This window comes from Littorina saxatilis, linkage group LG17 (genome assembly GCF_037325665.1).
Source record: "Littorina saxatilis isolate snail1 linkage group LG17, US_GU_Lsax_2.0, whole genome shotgun sequence".
Lineage (NCBI taxonomy): Eukaryota > Metazoa > Mollusca > Gastropoda > Littorinimorpha > Littorinidae > Littorina > Littorina saxatilis.
In genome coordinates, this window is record NC_090261.1 from 5,919,087 (window position 1) to 5,933,133 (window position 14,047).

Here is a 14,047-nt window from a genome sequence, read left to right on the forward strand (position 1 = left end):
GTTAGAGCTTCAGTTAGAACTGTCATTGTACATGAATGAAGTAGCACAGCATAAAATCTATGACAGAAATCCAAATGTACTTTCTAAAGTGATGGAGGGATGAAGAAAATGAGTGTGTTTGTGTTTCTGTGTGAGAGCGTGTCTTTGCACCTGCACATGTAAACATTCTTTGGAACATTTGGGTGCCGCTACACAGTGACTGACTTTGTGTAACTTCACCACAACCACTCACACAAACTTACATTGGCACTGAGATAGCGCAGAAAGAAGTCCAGCAAGAATGACTTCCCCTTGCGGAAAGAGCCAGCCACAGAAACTAGGGCCACCTTCTTGTCCCGTACATCCGGACGCAGCAGAATCCTCTCCAACTCTTCCTCGTCAAGTTCAAACGTGTGTTCATCTGTCGCCACCACAATCTGGATTGGCTCCCCTTTTAAGGGTGCCCCAGTGGCTGACACTGCAATACAGAGAAAGATGTTGATATTCTTTGAAGGAATTAAGCTTTCATGCACAAAACAAAATGTGTTACTGTTTAACACACACACATGCACACAGGAAAATTACGGAAAAGAAGAAAAAATGTGCAATTCATAGCTTTGTACATTGTTAAGATTTGAAATTGGTTTAGTAATAACATTCACACAAAGGGAAAAAAGGTGAAGAGAAGTATGTTATATATATTAAGAGGTACAAAAAGATATCATATAACTGCACTGCCTTTTCAAAGAAAGGGGGAAACATTTATCATTGTATGTACTGACCTCTTTGAGCATCTGCCACAAAAATAGAATTGCAAAAGATTTATAGTATTAATTTTCCCAATTTTTATTCTAGACTTCAATTTCTACTGCTAGTTTCTACCTACTAATATAATAATACAACGTCTCAGCCTCTTTTAGTCTTTATCTATCCTGTGTAAAAACCACAAGTCTGACGTCATTTAGACATCCAGATTCTTTGAAACCAGGGCTTGAAAACTCCAAAAATTGCCTGATGTTACCATGTGGCAGAAAATCTGGCTAGTAAAAGCTGTACTTTTTAAAACAAATTCTGTACTGGTTGAAATTTCTGTAAGATCAGTGGTATAAAAGCCTGACAATACGTGCCAACATTCAGAGGTGGATGTATGCAATGAAGCCCAAAGAATTCTATGAATTTGTAAGGAATTGTACCATCTATTGCAGGTACACCTGTAACAGCTAGACAAGAACGAACAGACCTGATTATCAAATATCTTTCAAAAGGTCTGTCCTGTTATTCAAGTTCTGTAATTAAATACTAACACCCCCCCCCCCCCCCCCCCCCAGGCAATATAACATCAGAAGCCCTGGTAATAGCCACACTACTCAAACAACACACACACATACTGGCAAGACTATCAACAGCGAACAAAGCTCAAGCAGGCACCTGGCAAACCACATTCTATTTGAAATGTCAGACAATTACCTTGATTCTTTAAGTATGATAAATTGTATTGCAGATTCGACCAGAAACTGAAAACTGTTCTAATTTCCTTCGTGGAAAAATGTGGGTGATAAACAAGCTGAACTAAATTTACTGAAACTGACAGCCACAAATATATTTTTTTTCTGTCTTGGAATCAAACTGTGTAAGGAACACAAGAGATATTCAAATTACAAATAGATTGATGCTGGGGCCTGTCTGAACTTTGTGAGAGGTAATATGAATAGTATTAAAGTAGAGCAAACCATTCTGCCCAGTGCTAGATGCCATGTCAATTAAAACCAAATTTTAATGGTTGCAGGTGCTTTCCAAGTAGGTGCTGTTGGTACAGAATGGCTGTAATGCTGAAAACAGAGTCCCAGCACCAAATCCAGTCCCAAAGAAAGGCTCTCAAAAGTGGTCTCCAACTGCAACTACAGTATTGAAATAAGGTGAGAAAAAAACCAACAGCAGAAGCTCCCCTCCCTTGTCTAGTTTTGCCATTGCTAGATTTCAAAGGACTTCTAGTTCTAGAGCAAAATACATAACTACTGAACCCTCCGACACCAAATGTTAGCTTTAAGTACTAATGAACCAAACCCTTGCATCTTTTTCTTATTGATCAAAGTTACCTGACAGTGACATTGACACCAACTGACCAAGTGACAGTGATAAGTTAACATTTTAAACAAGAAGAGCAAACGCTCGATCGAGTCACTTTCGCAGTTCTGAATATTATATGAGGCATCAGATGGACAGGAAGAAATTGCTATTCACAACACAATGAGTCACGTTCACATAAAATTTGAGCCCGGTCACTTTTATAGTTTCCGAGAAAAGCCCAACGTTAAGTTGTGTGTTGCCGAACAGAAAAGGCTAGTTATCTCCCTTGTTTTTCTGATAACGTTCGTAAAAGGCTACAGATGTAAATACTTTGATGTAAAGAATAATCCTACAAAGTTTCAATCACATCCGATGAACTTTGTCAAAGATATAAAATGTCTAATTTTTCCTTTGACGCTGACCTGTGACCTTGAAAAAGGTCAAAGGTCAACGAAACCATCGTTAAAGTGTAGAGGTCATTGGAGGTCACGACTAAACAAAATATGAGCCCGATCGCTTTGATAGTTTCCGAGAAAAGTCCAACGTTAAGGTGGTGTCTACGGACGGCCGGCCCGGACAGACTAACACTGACCGATTACATAGTCACTTTTTCTCAAGTGACTCAAAAAATTTAAAAGCTGTCTGTGAGTGCCTCTGGGTCAGAGGTTAGTACAATAGTTAGTGAAGACTAAAAGTAGGAATTAGCAGAAATCATTAAAATGTATTATTAGATCTACTACTACTAGCAAAGCATTATTTAACCTTCACCGGATCACGCTTTGGACTACACAGTCCGGATGATGTAGGTCGTGTACGACCCATACTTTGCAAAGAAGGATTCAACGTAAAAAGTATGGGTCGTACATGACACACGCCATCCGAATAGGAATAAATGTTTTGCCGCCTCTTTGCAGAGTATGGGTCGAATATGGGTCGTACACGACCCACACCATCCGAATAAGGATAAACAGCTTAAAATTCCTTACGTAATTCCATATGGGTCGTCCACGACCCACAACATCCGGACTGTGTAGTTCAAATTACGTCATTGTTTATTTACAAAGATAATCTTTCAAAAGTTGGGCAATAGGAAGGTCGTATGGTGATTGGAGATTACATGAAGTCTCAATTAAAAACTCCAAATAGTTTCAGAGATAAAGGCGATTTTGTGAGGCACTGGGTCGTCCACAACCCACGAAGCACGGTGAAGGTTAACACTGATACAATAAAATACTAAACCTGACCTACAATTTTAAAACCTCACCAATAATCATTTTTTTCAATTTCATGTATACATTATAATTTATATACACTGTTATTAGTACAAAATAAAACAAAACATTTCTTGTGGAACTATTTGTTTTGATCTTGTAGAATGTATGTAATTTACGTCAAAGAAGTAAAGTGTGTAGACACTTTGCAGAAATGTACTAAGGATAAAGAGTGGGTCTATGCATGACACTGTTAATGTTAGCTGCAAAGTGTTATTGTTAATGCAAGCCATCCAATGTAACTGTTCAAACTGTACACATCATTTTTCAAAGACATAAGGACAGAGAAGGGGGCAGGTGCAAGTGATTATATAAAGAACAACAGAAGCTGGTATTACATCATGATCATGGAGCAAACAAACTGACAAAGAAACAAAAGCGTTCAGTTTCACCTTATTAAATGTAATTAAGCAAAATTCACTTATAGAATGTGAAACTCGGTTGACCATGTCTATGCTTAACACATGTATGTTTGCACATCATTCACCTTTTTTAAGTAAAATTAAAGCTACAAGTACAAAACCAAAGTTTGCTCTGCTTGGTGTGTTCAATAGCCCACACTTCAGTTACATTATTTTATAGGTGTCACTGCAGGAAAATGTGTAGTGTGCAAGAGACAGTATTTTTGAGTAACTTCCGTAAGACTGAGAGTTGCTACTTATTAGACTTGTGAATGCAAAGTAGCAATCCCTCCCAAAGCTGATGGTAGTGTGCATCAGTCATACTCATAGTCTATGTTAGAAATGCAGTCTTACTTCAAGGGCAAAGTGTCAAGTTATATGTCTGTTTGAATACACGTGTGTGCGTCAGTGAATGAGTGATACTCGACTGTCAATAGTGCCACAGTCACTGCATGAGCATAACTTTCACCAGTGTGTGCGAAAACTGAAGAGAATATGGTCACTCAGTCTGGAATCCACAGGCTAAAGGGCTCTGCAAAGACCTAGAGAATGTCCAGAGAAGGGCAACAAGGATGATTGGAAGTCTGAAGGAACTGTCATACTCAGAAAGGCTTAGGATCCTGGGAATTCCTTGTCTCCAGCATCGTCGGCGCAGGGGTGATATGATTGACACTTTTAAATACCTCAAAGGTATATACATTACCCAGAAACCCAATCTACACAAACCCCCACCCACTGAAAGGGACATGAGAGGAAACAGTCTTAAACTGTTTAAAAACTTTGCCAAGTCGAAAGTAAGGAGTGCCTTCTTCGCAGACAGAGTTGTCTTAGACTGGAACACCCTGCCCGACAATGTTGTGACAGCTGATAGCGTTAACTGCTTTAAAGCACGACTGGACAGCCACTGGAAAGACACATCAAGTGTCTACACACCAAGCTGCTACTAGCCCCCCCGCGTATGCAGCTTACTTTTGTGGATCGGCGTACAGGTTTTTAACCTAAATCGTCGCACAAGTACAAGTAAGTACAAGTAAGTAAGTAGAATACTTCAGAATAGTGAAAGTACTGTTCTAGATCAGTGTAGGCAGCCAGCTGATGTCAGCTGCTCGTTTTCGACCAGTTATCAATTCCTCGTTTAATCTCTTCATGTATCCCATATATGCAGTAAAAACAATTTCGTCAGCAAAGCCTTTATACTAGACTAGAACTGAAGATGTCATTTGATAGATTTGTCAGATGATGAATTTGACCCCATTATCCTAACATGTCACACTGTGTATTACAAAAGCGAAACATCAGACATTGAAGCCATATCATGCACTGGATATTGTCTTCACAAGCACCAGATCGTTTGACTGGAAACATCCAAACAAACCTGGACTTGACGGTGGATGTCCACCTTCGTGACTTCGGCGCTTACTCTCCGCCATGTCAGTTCAAAGTATACGTCAAGTTCCGTACATGCGCAGAAGTAAGTGACGTCATGCACTACTTTTAGCCTGTTTACATCCAAAACCTGTATAATTATTCATGAGCCGGGCTTGGAAATATACAACTTGGATGTTTAATTTTTGTTGACCATGGCTGCAAACCTTTAACGATCTTTTTCTACATATAAGTGGAAATTATACTTATTATTGCTCAGTGTGTGAGAGGTGTATTACAAACAATGGTTTATGTAAGAACTCATTGAAGCTCGGCGGAAGAACAACACTTTGTTCACACTTCGGCGATTTATGGCCGTGAGATTCACGACCTATCACTTTACTAAACCTACCATTGCGGATTTATTATATTGCAATCGACATAATTGGTAAGGTTTTGCAAAATGGCATTACTTTAAGATTTTTACTGTGTATGTTCATTTGCATGTGCATTCTTCTGTTAGTTGCGATCGGTGTTCAAAGATAAGTAGTGGGCATGGCTTGACAAACAACGCATCTGTAGAGTGTGTATTTTTTCCATTGAATACACAGCAGTGAAAAGATGGTACCAGAATGCTTTTAAGTACCAGATTTTCAGGAAGTTGTTCAGTATTACATGTGAAGATTTTCATTGTGCTATTAGGCCAGAATTGACGTGAAATTTAGGATTTTGCAGTGAATGAGTTGAAGAAGGCGGTTTGGATAAAAACCATCTTGGAGATTCCGCGAAACATTTTTAACTCGAAGTAATATCGAGAAAATGACACTTGATACTGCTGCTTTGGAAGTGGATTATCAAAAGAAGTGCGGACGAAATTGTCGATGTAAATCCTTCTAATTCTTCTCAAAACTGTCAGTTATAAGCATGCTGAATTCTTAAGACGACTTCTTTCAAGGTGGAAAGTGAAAGTAATGATGCCAACACTGCTTCTATCACAACATTAGGAAATAGTTTTGCTGTGTTTGGCTTGAATTTATTTTAATGAGATGCTAAGTACAAAAACAAGAATGAGATCACGTCGTAGGCAAAACATATGCAGCAGACATCGCATCCATTACCTTAAAAATACTACTCTACAGTTGATTTAAACTTTCCAAGGGTGGTCTGTCATTGTGAAGATGAAACATTACACATGATTGAGATTGACTTCAGTAATTCTTGAGTGAAAAGTTCTGATCATATATAGATGATTATCACATGAACATCTGTCTTCATTATAAAGTTTGTGCTATTCTGTGAAGTAGCACTTTTCATATCGTTGTTCATGATTGTAAGTTTTAATTATCATACTTCATACAGAATCATAGGGTTCTGGACCGTTATGTTCTGATCGAATAGGAAAACAATGCACTTTGAAATTGGATCTTCTTTTATTTGTGATGTCTCTTCTATGGGGCTGTACGTCACTGCTATTTTTTACGGTTATTTATACCTAAGACCAAACAAAAATGTAATTTGTATTGATTACTTTTTTTAAGGGTCTAAAAAAGTTCTTTGGTCGAAAGAACAAATTATGATTGGTCAGGGAATCTGAAATCGTTTACTTTTGTTCTTGGCCTTACGTTCAGAGTTCATACACTGAGCTATTTCCGTAATCCTCTAATGATCATAAGAAATCGGATAAGTTTTCATTCGTGTAAATTTGTTTCAAAATTGATCATGAATAAATGTGTTTTTTACCAGTGAAAACAAAATATACATGTATTTTTCTCTGTATCAAAAGCTTACGTACGTGTATGTAAAGACAAAGGAGCTGTAATGAAGCCTGAAAGTCATGTACCTAAGAAATAACTCAATGTTTTTAGTACAAATATATGTTTGCGCATTGCATGCATTTGGAAACAACTCTCTCTTGATAAAAATTAGAGATACCTGCAATGATGCTCCTTACATTTTTACATTTAGTCAAGTTTTGACTAAATGTTTTAACGTAGAGGGGGAATCGAGACGAGGGTCGTGGTGTCTGTATACATGTGTGTGTGTGTGTCTGTCTGTCTGTGCGTGTGTGTGTGTGTAGAGTGATTCAGACCAAACTACTGGACCGATCTTTATGAAATTTGACATGAGAGTTCCTGGGAATGAGATCCCCGGACGTTTTTTTCTTTTTTTTTCGATAAATACTTTTGATGACGTCATAATATCCGGCTTTTTGTAAAAGTTGAGGCGGCACTGTCACACCCTCATTTTTCAATCAAATTGATTGAAATTTTGGCCAAGCAATCTTCGACGAAGGCCGGACTTCGGTATTGCATTTCAGCTTGGTGGCTTAAAAATTAATTAATGACTTTGGTCATTAAAAATCTAAAAATTGTAAAAAAAATAATTTGTTTTTAAAACGATCCAAATTTACGTTCATCTTATTCTTCATCATTTTCTGATTCCAAAAACATATAAATATGTTATATTCGGATTAAAAACAAGCTCTGAAAATTAAAAATATAAAAATTATTATTAAAATAAAATTTCCGAAATCGATTTATAAACAATTTCATCTTATTCCTTGTGGGTTCCTGATTCCAAAAACATATAGATGTGATATGTTTGGATTAAAAACACGCTCAGAAAGTTAAAAAGAATAGAGATAAAGAAAAGCGTGCTATCCTTCTCAGCGCAACTACTACCCCGCTCTTCTTGTCAATTTCACTGCCTTTGCATCGAGCGGTGGACTGACGATGCTACGAGTATACGCTCTTGCTGTAAAAATGCAGTGAGTTCAGTTTCATTCTGTTAGTTCGACAGCTTGACTAAATGTTGTAATTTCGCCTTACGCGACTTGTTCAAGTTTGATATCACTCAGCAACTGGCACTCGTCTCTGCGTTCGTTTTTCAGTGAGTTTTGACCAGGTGTTGAAACTGTTTTCAAAACATGCATGGTATACATGTAGTTCAAAGAGCAATTTTTCTCCAAGTAGACAGATCTGTGAGCAGAAATGTTACTTCAAAGAGTGCAGCAATGAAATCAAAAGTTTATCTTATTCAACTAGTATAATATTTTCTGTCACAAAAAAAGCATGCGTAGCAGGCGGCAGTAAGCTTAACATTTTTTTTTTTTAATTCTCAGATTTTATTGCCTTCAAATCTCAACAAAGAAGGGTGTTACTGAATTTACAAGAGCTATTGCTATTGTTGGACTAAGTACTGGAACTGTTTCTTCTTAATCTTACATTAAAAATCTAACTGAAACATTGTAATTTGTAGATTTCAGCATAGTCTGCATGAGTCGTTGTCTGTTTATAATCCAAAGCATGTCTGTTAGCGAAGGTGCAATTAGCAATATAGAGTAAGTAAGTTAGGTATATATGGCAAACACTGATTCAGATTGACAATAAATTGTATAATACATGTGTATGTATTAATCAGAGAGAAACAGGAAATGTAAGACTCAGTAACTTAGTAAGAAAGATGAATAAAAAGAAAAAAGGCAATGATGATTGTACATTTATGTATTAGTGTTTTTGACATAAATGTTTGCCAGAACAGTGAACACAGGAAAGGGGTTTCAGGTATTTATGCTTAACAACTAACATTCTGTGATAATAACAAAATAAGCCTGTAACTTTTGTAAGCGATGTATTTGGAGATACATGTAGCTTTGATTGATGCTGAAAAGCAAAGGCAGCTGCGAGGGATTGATTTGCTTCACAACCCTTACTGACAGTGATAAGCACTAAAGCAGCGTGATTCTATCTTCAGAAAAACTTGATGTACCTGATGCTGTTGTTGCATGAAACTAGGAGCTCTCTAGATGTCGCCATTTTTTGACTGCTTGTCAAGATACCAATGATTTTCTTGGGTTAGGCTCCTCTGTATACATGTATACATGTGCTTGTAGAGCCTGCAATAGCCTTGGTGATTTTACACTCAGTTTACATACTTTAGCTTCCAGAATGACAGAACTTAGTAATTTTTACCTATTGATTCATGCTGATTCGTTGAATGGAATGAATCATTGAATGACTTCGCTGCATGGTACTGGTAGTGGTACATGTAACGGAAATCTGCTCTTTGACTTTGTTTCAGGTGTCACAAGATGTAGCAGTTGGGGCAGGACAGTCTACCTGTTTGGGTATTCTTTCAGCATAATAATACTTCGGCTGATTTAAACTTTATCTTATTGTAAAGTGATCTGCGGATACAAGAGCGCAGTATATGGCTAGGCGGCTTGCCGAGACAGGTGCTGGGAGGGCCGGCGGTGATACGCTGGGGTCATGGATGGTGCCCACACTCTGATGGACAGCTCTGAACCAGTCATATCGGGTATAGACAATATTGCGTTTTTGACGAGTCTTGCCGCCAGTGGTGTGAGCGTAGTTCCGGCTTCTGCCGGCGAGTCAACGCTGACCTTCAACTTGACCTCCCTGCCCCTGACGCTGGGCAGCCTGACCAGTATGGCCAAGGACCAGCGGGACCTGGCTGTGTCTGGCCCGGACCTCACCCTCGCCGCTCAAAACGCCTTGGAGACTTTAGTGCGCATCACTGACGGCAGCTTCCACGTACAAGCTGCTGACGCTCTCAAAGCCGACACTCTCACCAAACCGCCCTTTGACGACAAAGGCTTGTCGGTGTCACCGCTGAACATTCTCAACTCCTCCACCTACACTGACACCGGTCAGTCCAGCCCGGGACTGCAGTTCCGCTCAGCGGGAAACGGGGGCGACACCATGCTCAGTGCCATCAACTACACGGACAATGAAATGCTGACGGACAGTGCCTTTGATATCAACAACAGCGCCCCGCCCGGTCTCGGTCAGCTGGACGACAACTTGTTCTCTGGGCTGGGGAACCCGGCGTCTGGTCAGGGGAGCAACGCCTTTGACCTGTTTGATAGCAGCGTCAACGACCCCCTGTCGCCTTTTGGGGACGCCGGCATTTCCATTGATGCACCCTCGCTTCCTGCCATGGACAGTGACCGAACATCGGGTTGGTATCTGTTCTGTAGCTCTACAAGTGGGATAGTGACATGAAGTTGAAATGGGAAAGCGGGTGTGCTTCAGTCTAATAATAATATGAGCAGAAGGATATGAGATTTTTTTGAATAGATTATCTCTTTGTTGGCATTTTCTTGCAAGGTTTCAGACAAGATGAAGATCAGGAGATATGAAACAAGTAAAAACACAGTCATGTTGAATATTATTAATGCATGTTGTATGTGAAAATACAAAGGATTTTTCAGGGAAAAACTAAACAAAGAGAACATGAATGTATAATAGTTTACTACAGGTATGTACTATTAATGATTCAAAGACAGGGAGTCAATAGTTTTTTGGTGTTCACGGTGACATTGATTTATCTTTTTGCTTTGCACAGAATAGTCATGTGTATTAACTATAATTACAAAATTAGGCTTACCGGTACCCTAAAAGAAAACTGGAAATAATTGTCTGTTTGTGCTACGTCAGTGTCTGCATCATAGTCATAGAGGTGTGTAGAAAATATTGGTTTCTTTATATGGATTAGTTTCAATACTCTGATGCTAAGCAAAAATAATATGAATTATGATCAGTTGTTTCATTTTGTCAGTTATGTGTGCCTTAATTTCCTTCTGCTTTCCTCGCCTTGATTTGATTGTTTCTATTAAGGCACACAAAAAATAGGGTCGGTAGGTCGGGTTTTTTTCTTTTAATTTTTTCCAAAAAAACATTTTTAAGTTATTTTGCCAAAAAAGACTTTTTTTTTTCTTTTCCCAAATGCCAAAAATAAGTCTAGGGTCGCGCGAAAAAATAGGGTCGGTCGGGATACCGTAAACAGACTATTTTTGACTCACATGCGAAGCAAAAGTGAGTCTATGTACTCACCCGAGTCGTCCGTCCGTCCGTCCGGAAAACTTTAACGTTGGATATTTCTTGGACACTATTCAGTCTATCAGTACCAAATTTGGCAAGATGGTGTATGATGACAAGGCCCCAAAAAACATACATAGCATCTTGACCTTGCGTCAAGGTCGCAGGGGCCATAAATGTTGTCTAAAAAACAGCTATTTTTCACATTTTTCCCATTTTCTCTGAAGTTTTTGAGATTCAATACCTCACCTATATATGATATATAGGGCAAAGTAAGCCCCATCTTTTGATACCAGTTTAGTTTACCTTGCTTCAAGGTCAAGGTCACAGGAGCTCTTCAAAGTTGGATTGTATACATATTTTGAAGTGACCTTGACCCTGAACTATGGAAGATAACTGTTTCAAACTTAAAAATTATGTGAGGCACATGTTATGCTTTCATCATGAGACACATTTGGTCACATATGATCAAGGTCAAGGTCACTTTGACCCTTATGAAATGTGACCAAAATAAGGTAGTGAACCACTAAAAGTGACCATTATCTCATGGTAGAAAGAGCCAATAAGCACCATTGTACTTCCTATGTCTTGAATTAACAGCTTTGTGTTGCATGACCTTGGATGACCTTGACCTTGAGGTCACATGTATTTTGGTAGGAAAAATGTGTAAAGCAGTTCTTAGTGTATGATGTCATTGCTAGGTTTGTCATGTAAAGGTCAAGGTCAAGCATGTGAGTCGTATGGGCTTTGCCCTTCTTGCATTTTTTGTGTGTGGCCTAAGTGAAGTTGGACGACTCAAGACTGACCCCCCCGCGGGTTAGGAGGAAGAATTTACCCGTTGCTCCCCACCATGTCGTAAGAGGCGACTAACGAATTCTGTTTCTCCTTTTACCCTTGTTAAGTGTTTCTTGTATAGAATATAGTCAATGTTTGTAAAGATTTTAGTCAAGCAGTATGTAAGAAATGTTAAGTCCTTTGTACTGGAAACTTGCATTCTCCCAGTAAGGTCATATATTGTACTACGTTGCAAGCCCCTGGAGCAATTTTTTGATTAGTGCTTTTGTGAACAAGAAACAATTAACAAGTGGCTCTATCCCATCTTTCCCCGTCGCGATATAACCTTGAACGGTTGAAAACGACGTTAAACATCAAATAAAGAAAGAAAGAAAGAACGACTCAAGAGACAACAATTCATTGATTTTGATTACAAATGGAAAGCTGTACTACAAGTTTGCTTCGAGGAGTGGTAACCATAGAAATGCCAAGGAAATTACGGCCTAAGATTCTGTCTTTTCACTGCGATAAACCCCTTTCAGGAGTGTCAGATTTTTATAGGCTGTGGGTTGCTGTTCCTTGAAATCTTCCATTCTATTCCTTCTGACTGTGACAAAAAATCAATATCACTCAGGTTGATGTTTAATGGTAATTGCTTCTCAAATATTCATTGCTACTGCTCTGTGTTTCCTTTTAGGCAGTAAGTTGAGTAACTGTCTAGGGATTTCTGTCTGTTGTTCTTGTTTTATTCACAGTTTGATTTTATGCACCTTGTGTTCTGGGAGAAACGGGGAAATGATAAAAGTGTGCTTGGGCAGATGAAATACTCTTAGGGTAGGTAGAACTGGAAATGAAAATCCTCTTACTCTTTATTGCTGTCAGTATCAAGGTTTATTTTCATCTTCTTTTATTTTACCCATTACCCATTATTCTTTCTTTATTTTTAATTAAAAAAAATTAATAACAAAAAAAATAAGTTAGGGTTTTTGATTTCATAGTCCTTTTCGGTATCAGAAAACCATGTCTAAAGGCTGTTGCGATTTGACTTACCGAGTTTGTATGTAACTTTAGGAATCATCAACTTACAAATGACATCAGCAGTGGGGGTACTGTGGTGGTAGTTACATGCCAGGATAGAGATCTGTTTCTGTTTTAATCCAAAGGCTGTCATCTGTTTGTGCATTCATCTACCACAAAACTCGGTACAGGTGACAAACAGTCTGTGAGTTAAGACAACATTTGCTAAAAGAAAATGAGTCATGATTGGTAATTTAAATAAGGAAAAGACCTTCAGTTTGCATTTGATGAATCATGAAACCCTTGACTGGCATAACGCTTGTTGGAATTGTTCCTGTAGGCTGTTAGACTCATCCCTGTCAAGTTGTGATGATGGTCAGGTAAACACAATACACAGAAATAGAAAGTGTTGGTAAGTTGTCTTTTGATGGAACTGGAGTTGCATGTGAGAGTGGTAGAGACTGGTACTGTTTCAAGTCCGCTAGCTAGATCAAGGTATTCCCGAAAGAAGGTACTGCAATCACTCGTCCTGTTCCCGGGACATTTGTGACCCACTCCCACAAAAGGATAACAAAGTGTCATTTTTCACATTTGGACTTTTTGGTATCCCTTGAAAGTGAAGATAACCAGCTTTCAGGTAGTATTTACTCCAAGTGTCAATTGTTAAGCATTGATGAGATATAGCGATTTAAAGTTTGCAAAAACTCAAGCTGCCATTTTGAGAACAGCAGGTGTGAAGGTAACAGGAGTAAATTTGCAAAAAATCCCTAGCAACAGGGTATTTAGTTTAACTTCTAAAGCTGAAAGTGACTGATAAGTGATAATGATTAGATGTAAACTTTTTTTCAATATGCATCACAAAAAATGAAAATAAAATTTTGTTTAAGTACAAAAAGCGAAGAAAAAAAAATAATTTGGGGGTTAAAAGGGTGCTTGTTTCGCGTCTGCAGTGCAATAAAACCTCATTTTTATTATATTTGCAAAGCGAATCTGAAATTGATATTTACAGAATAGATAACACATTTGGTAAGAGTGCAGAAATGCAAAAATCTCAAAATCCAAAATGTTGGCTATGGCTCAGGTTTATTGCTGTTATCTCTGTTCAGCCTCAGCGACTTTATCCTTTCATTGGAGCAGGTCACATTTACAGTACTTTCAGTCATAGTGTTGGCTTACACCCACAGAGACTCCCCCTGCACAGAAATGACTGTGCCAGCATCAGCATTGATAACATGATAGTGGTGTCATTTAAAATCATAGTGCACCATATATTGTTTGGTCAATGTTTTCAGTCAATGACACATGCATTTTTGATCTGAGGCATTGTTCTGAA

General features: G+C 38.5%; 2 protein-coding genes across 6 annotated transcripts in view; one reads left to right on the forward strand and one right to left on the reverse strand.

Annotated features, from left to right (window-relative positions):
* Nucleotides 1–5,177, reverse strand: part of LOC138953758 (atlastin-like) — a 29,652-nt gene extending 24,475 nt beyond the window's left edge. For 4 of the 5 annotated variants that reach the window (XM_070325653.1, XM_070325652.1, XM_070325656.1 and 1 more), the window contains exons 1-2: nt 5,094–5,177; nt 243–457 (exon numbers count right to left, since the gene is read on the reverse strand). In XM_070325653.1, the coding sequence (XP_070181754.1) occupies nt 243–457; nt 5,094–5,148 (270 nt within the window). In that variant the 5' untranslated portion in view covers nt 5,149–5,177. Of the gene's footprint in view, nt 1–242; nt 458–1,709; nt 1,878–5,093 lie in introns of all 5 variants that reach the window. The other variant, XM_070325655.1, reaches the window with a different exon arrangement.
* A 90-nt stretch (nt 5,178–5,267) lies between these two features.
* The window catches only part of LOC138952504 (zinc finger protein 541-like), a 42,672-nt gene continuing 33,892 nt past the window's right edge, over nt 5,268–14,047 (forward strand). Inside the window, exons 1-2 of the mRNA XM_070324191.1 lie at nt 5,268–5,531; nt 9,164–10,063. Of these exons, the coding sequence (XP_070180292.1) occupies nt 9,352–10,063 (712 nt within the window). The 5' untranslated portion in view covers nt 5,268–5,531; nt 9,164–9,351. The remainder of the gene's footprint in view (nt 5,532–9,163; nt 10,064–14,047) is intronic.